At 37.1% G+C, this 6912-nt stretch overlaps 1 protein-coding gene across 1 annotated transcript in view; it reads right to left on the bottom strand.

The window, feature by feature from the left end:
- Positions 1-5659: 5659 nt before the first annotated feature.
- Positions 5660-6912, bottom strand: part of LOC137024850 (putative leucine-rich repeat-containing protein DDB_G0290503) — a 95910-nt gene continuing 94657 nt past the window's right edge. The window contains exon 4 of the mRNA XM_067392790.1: positions 5660-5768. Coding sequence (XP_067248891.1) covers positions 5713-5768 — 56 coding nt within the window. The 3' untranslated portion in view covers positions 5660-5712. The remainder of the gene's footprint in view (positions 5769-6912) is intronic.

Raw genomic sequence — 6912 nt, 5'->3', positions numbered from 1 at the left:
ATTTATTTATAATTTGGACACCACATTTACCAGATTATGTATTATCGCTTACAAAAATGTCCTGTGGTATTCCATGCAATAAAACATCAAGAGTAATTGTGGCACTAGCCCCTCACTGCAGAACATGAGATTCAGGGACCGAGGTTAGATCCAGATCCAACTCCTCCCACTTTACATATTCCTAAACCTACCCATGTCCACCCCCTGGATCTGGATCCTGGTCCAGATGTTCTGCAGTGAGGGGCTAGTGATATATTTTTGTAGTATTGTGTGGTATTCCTGTAACCCTTTATTTCTAGAATATTATGGTAAAATGATATGATATTCCTGCAAGAAAAATGTCAAATCACAAATTAAAATTCAAGGTAAATTGTTACGGGAGGTCATGTTAGAATGTGACATATCATATACACGTGTGTTATTACATTTTAACATTTATTCACAACACATATGGTAGGGTGATTGAGACACTTTTTGCCATTGAGATGACTTGGAAAATGTGTAAACCTGAATTCCCCCTATGTTCACACACATCTCTACAAACTAGGGTAAAAGCACAATGACTCAAAGAATGAAAATGGAACTATATATTGAGACAATACTTAAATAAAATGAATACATACTATGACCACTAATCTTTCTCTCATTTGAAAGTTTGTTGCAAGCTTCTTCTTTTAAGCATCTTGAGTCCTCATCAGAGAAATCACATCTCACATTTCCAGCAAGGGAAAATAAGACAGCTTAGCTGAATGCCACTGCATAGTTTAACAGAGGAATAATTGGTAATGGGTCATTGAATTACTGAAAAACTCATTTTTTTAGTAATTATACAGTCTGTAGTCATTTATTCCAATAATACCACACCTACCATGTCTCAAGACATTTTTAGGTGTATGTCAAAACTTTTTTTTTCTAGGTTTTTGTCCCTAAAATACTTTTCTGATAATAGTACAATACAGGTTCCTGACAATTCCTTCCCCTCACTGATATACAATTAGTTAAAACAATTAGCATGTGTAGTTGTTACATCTGTCAGCTGCAGATGCAATTATTTACCAGCAGATTGCAGCCTTGTCCCTTACAGTCACACTGTTATTCCCGGACTCCATTTCCCAGCACTCTCTGCTCATTGTAGCTTATCAGTTTCAGCTGTGTCTTGTTTAAACCATGTAATATAAGGTGCGTTCACACGGCCTCATAATTCCTATGAGATTGTAAAAAGTGTTCAAGTCCTCGTAGAGCTCACAATTACAGCTTGTAAGCTGGGAGTTTTCTGAAAGCTCACAGATGTACCATGTGGCCGCTGTACCACCTGACTGCTGTAGATTCATAGGCGTTGATAGTGGTGCCATGGAAACGCATAATTCCCAGTCCAAGGACGTGAACAGCTCCGAATATAACGTCACATGTTGTCATCTCAAGATTCTGGTAAATATGAGGTGGCGTGAAGGCAGCATTATTTTACAACCGAGCAAAGGAATTGTACAGCGTACAGCATGGGCCGTAACTATCAGCTCTGTAGCGGATATGAATATTCAGCAACTCAAACTATAGTGAAAACACTATTTATTAGTAAGGTAACATAGATCTGCAGTTTAAGACATTCAATTCATAAGCACATAACAGAAGACACTTCTTTTTTAAAAATATAAATGAGAATTTATTGATTATTCTAACACAAACTAATATCTAGCACAAACACGCACACACATATTCACACAAGTTGCAGAAAGAGAGAAACTGAGGAAAGAATGAGTTTTAAGAGAGTGAAATGATGAAATCCCACATTTCTAGCACTATATGCACTTCATAAGACCTGATCTAAACGAACCATCAATCATTAATTTAACCTTTCTATCATTTCTTAGGCGGGATTATTAGACTTTATGTCAATTGTTGTTATCAGCAATACCCTGCTTCATTAGAACATGCAACATAATAATAAGTTTAATAAAAAGAAAAAAACAACAACTGCAAAACATTTATTGGAAAAACACTTATTGAGTGTTTAAGTGATTGATAAGAATGATAATAGTTTAAAAGAAAAGAAGAAGCACAATTTGGTTTATAGAAAGCAAATGATAGCTTTTCATATAAAAATGTTGAAGATAACTTGGAGGAAAATAGATGTTTGGTTTAAAGAATGAAAGACAACTGGTGTAACACATTTATTAAAGCATGTATTAATTAAGAAAGACAAAACAACTGGTTTTTGTAAAAGTGTTTAATAAGATAATTGCTTATTAAGAAAAGATACAAAACACTTTATTGTTATAAAAACATTAATACGAATGTAGTTTATAAAAAAAAGACAACTGTTGTTTTAAGACTTTATTAGGAGCATGTTGGTAGAATAGAGAAAAACATGTTTTAGAAAGAGCTTTGGTATAAAGTACAAAAAATGGTAATTACCTTTGGATGATGTGTTGCAAGACGAGACATCGGAGACAGCAAAAGAGAAGAGTCCGGGAACAAAGAAGTGAAAACCTTCATATGTAGACTGAGAAATGATTCCAAAGAAGATGACCTCAAGAGGTCAGATAGTCTATAAAAGGCTGGAACGTGAAGAGAACTGGACATGCTGCTTCATGCCTGAAGAGCTTGTATTGCACCTATTTTTAAGTGCTTATAATTTAGATCAGATTACAGATTTAGATCACTTACCTTTAAAAATGACAAAATTTGAGACTTTGTTTCAAAAGTAACCTTCTCTGTCTTGTCTGTCGACGTGTTATCATCAGTGTCATCTTTGCTCTGCGATGCATTTTTCTCTGTGTGAGAACATGATGTGTGGCACGAGAACGACATGGCTTGTTGGACAAAGGAACATAAGTAAAGAGGGCGGGTATTTGTAAATGGTCAATTCTGCGCTGAATGTGAATGCCCACTAGATCTCACAGTGATGTTATGTGTATTCAAACTCTTTCTCAATGGATCTCCCAGCAGTAAAGAGTGTCACGTGATTGAGATCAACACATGCTGAGCTTGTGCTGTCTATTATTGCACAGTGCTGATAAACGGTCAGCACTGCACAGCTCGAAAAAGTAGCGCTTACATTTCACTTTAATTTTGTTTGCCATTTCTGTCTCATATGAAACAGAAATGGCAGCTCTTATCAGTTGTGCAATGTGTTGCTCGCACCAATCTCTATCAAAACTTAGTCGCACTGGCAGAAAAAAAGGTCGCAAAATGTGACCATTTAATCGCAGTCTGGAGCTCTGACATCATTACTTCAGTTATGAATGATTCTGATTGGCTATGAAAATCATAAACAGTAAATTTCCACACATGGACTGATAGGCAGAAGCATATTGTGATGGAATTTTTTAATTAATCATAACTAACATTTCTTTTTTATTGCAGGAATAACATTTATATGCTTTTGAAACCTAAATGTCCTCAAACTTTGGGCCTAAATAAGTGTGTGTCTGAATCATGTCCAAATATAAGAAAAGGAGAAATGACACTTAGGGACAGCTAGACAACCATCTAAATATAACAGTCCCATGACATATTGAGTAACCAACGAACTAATAAACATGATATGGGCAGATCTTGCTTTACCTAGTAACATGAGGGTTTGACATATGAAGAACCAATCATATTGTAGAATGCTTTGCCATGCTCCTATCCTGTATAAACTGTTGTATTCTTCTTGCTGGTGGGATTCTCTGTGATTGATACGAGGTCCTCCGGCCATGATTAAAGCATATTCTAAGGCATAGTCTGGAGTCTGTCTGGTTATTGCTGCGCAGCAAGTTAGGGGTCAAGATGTTGACCGAAATATTATTGAGTGTCAATTAGTAGACGCTCCGGAAGATATTATTGAGTGTCGATTAGGAGACGCTCCGAAAGATCAGGTATATTGTTGAGTGTCGATTAGGAGGCGCTCGGGTGTCGATTAGGAGATAGGTAAACAGGTAAACTTAAGTCAGGTGCGTAGGGGAAAATCTACCACAGTATCTTTACTGATCATGTGGATGACACCTGGGCCCAGAGTTAGAGACGAAGTGACCCCCTGGGTCACAGAACTACATTATCTAGGCGCCAACACTCCCGCAATTGTTTAGTACAGTTTACTGCAGAACAACTGCAGAACATGTCGGTGTGAAATAAAAAGTTATGGAAATGTAGAAATTAAAGTTAAAACTCCAATCTCCTCCTAAAAAAGGTCTGTTGGTGCCCCAGTGACTACTTCTCTGTCAATCTCAGGTATCAATGTGATAAAAACTACATAAAATGACAAAGTATCTTTGGAGGAAAAAAAATTGAAGTGTAATTTAATTGTTTAGTTTTTCTCACGTCCCATTAAATTACATGGAGAGGGCGGTGTTTATGACCTATACTGGGACCAACCACCTGGGGGCGATCACAGCGCTTTGTCTTCATTTTTCGGGACTTGTGCAGCATGCTTGGTTGGTTGTGGCCAACGGGCCTATTCATGGACTTTCAATATTGCGACTATTGTGTTGGTGTTCATAAAAAGGTCAACAGTTTGTGTTTTGTTTGGTGTTACCTTCTAGCAAATGAGTAAAAGGGAACAATAAAACTAAACTCTCCTTGTGATAGTGATTCAACCCTTTCGTAAAGAGTTGCAGTTGTTATAACAAGTTAAAAATCACTAACAGATAAATAGTATTTAGTGGACAACACGTGTCCTGTGAAGCAAAGGGTACAGATATGTCACAACACCCTACTTAAAGGGATAGTTCACCCAAAATGAAAATTCTCATAATTTACCCACATTAATAGCACATTTCCCACCATGCACACTTATCCCAAAACAACCAGGATGGCAGTGGCACTAGGGCTTTGGCCCATCATCTCTGCTTGCAGCTATATATATTTTTTCTGTGCATTTCTGTTGTACATTTGTTATCAGTTATCTCCTTCAGACAAAAATGGACCAATACTGACAACGGAGTTACTGTCAATACTGTCAATGTTTTGCACCATATGACCAGATTCTGAATACACAGTAATGGCAAAGGGTTAAATACTAATAGGAAATAGATGTGCACAAACAAACAGTAGTATTACATACAGTGTATTTTAGACTACTCTGCATATGAATGTTTATTTTAGATGACTTTTTGCTACATATATTTAATTAAATTGTTGAATATAATGCAATGCTTAAATTGTTATTTATTTTTTTTCTAAGAATTGCCTTATACTGTATGGACAGAGTTGTACAGTAATTGTTAGTTATGTATGTATGTGACTACCCATGAGAAGGAGGAGCAGAACTGGACTGCCAGTACACAGAAGTGTGTGTGTGTGTGTGTTTAAGGACACAAAAAACTGTGGTTCTACTCCTAGAACCTTAAATGTGAGCCATAAAAACCTTGGAGGACTAATAATAATAATAAAAATAATACATTTTATTTATAAAGCACTTTACATTTTAAAGAAAATCTCAAAGTGCTACAATAGAAGCAGAAAAAAAAAAATCTAGGAATTAAGTTAAAAATCAACTGCCAACTAAAACTAACAAAATTAAACATGAAGAAAGTTTTAAACATTGAAAAACTTTTTAAAAAGATACGTTTTTAAGTCCTTTTTAAAACCATTTGTCGTCTGTGGAGCCCTCAAGTGTTCAGGAAGAGCATTCCAGAGCCGAGGGGCTGCGGCACAGAAGGCTCTGTCCCCAAATGTGCGGGACTTAGTCTTAGGGGGACGGAGCCGGTGGGTATTTGTGGATTTCTGTTGTCATCCTCTGGTTGAGTATCTTCTGGGAAGCAGCAAAGTAACCTCGATCCGGACTTCTGATCGGTAGTTGGGAAAGATGAGGAAGACGAAACAGAAAAAGAGGAGCGAATTTTAGCAATTTTGGTTCTAAAAAAGGTCATAAAATCATTACATTTTTCTTCTGTAACTCCTGTGAGAGGAGCACTTTGAGGTTTAAGGAGATGATTTATGGTGGCAAACAATTGTTTGGAATTGCCAGGACTATTTTGAATGATATTTGAATAGTACTGTGACCGTGCTTCTTTGATCGACTTCAGATAGGTTTTTTGATGGTCCCGATAGGCCAGCTTATGAACAGTTAGTTCAGAAGAGTTGTACCGCCGTTCAAGGGCACATCCAGCTGCCTTCATTTTTCGCAGGTCACTTGTGAACCAGGGAGCTGAACGGGAAGACGTAATTGTCCTAACTTTGACGGGTGCATGGAAATCCAAAATGCGGCTCAATGTCTGATTATAAAATTCCACAGATTCAGTGACTGATGAAATATTTGAAGAAAGGAAATGTTGAAGGCTTAAGGTCATGTTTTCTGTGTTAATCTTTTTCAGATTTCTAAAACGTATTTCACGTTTAGGCTTCATGTAGGAAGACGGAAAGGACAGCTCCATGGAGATGACCTTATGGTCAGATACACCCAGATCATATACAAACGGTGCACTTAAAAGGGCTGACTCAGTAAAGACCAAATCGAGAATATTCCCCTTGATGTGAGTGGGAAGGACAGGAAGTTCAACCGACTATGGCAAATTTGAAATCTTTATTCTCAGCATGACCCAAGGAAACTACTGAGACCAGTTTCATTACAATCGGTTAATATAGTCAAAAGTTATTAGCGTTTTTGTAAATTTTGTTATAACTTTTGACCACAAGGTGGCGCTGTGCCAAAACTTCTCAGGCTCCTTCAGGGCATTGTCCTGATGACTCATACCGAGTTTCATAACGATATGCTAATGCGTTCATAAAATACAGCATTTTAGCACAAAATTCAAAATGGCCAATATGGGAAAATTGGATATCAATCGACTCGACATGATGCCCTGAATCTAACGAGAAATTTGTGATTTTTGAACAAACCCATCAGAAGTTATAAGCAAAAATGACCATTTTTCATATATCTGCACCAGTAGGTGGTGCTGCGCCAAAACACTGCATGGTACCTCAGGT

Source organism: Chanodichthys erythropterus, chromosome 8 (genome assembly GCF_024489055.1).
Source record: "Chanodichthys erythropterus isolate Z2021 chromosome 8, ASM2448905v1, whole genome shotgun sequence".
Lineage (NCBI taxonomy): Eukaryota > Metazoa > Chordata > Actinopteri > Cypriniformes > Xenocyprididae > Chanodichthys > Chanodichthys erythropterus.
Note: the sequence above shows the minus strand (reverse complement) of the source record. Positions and strands in the feature narration are given on the sequence as shown.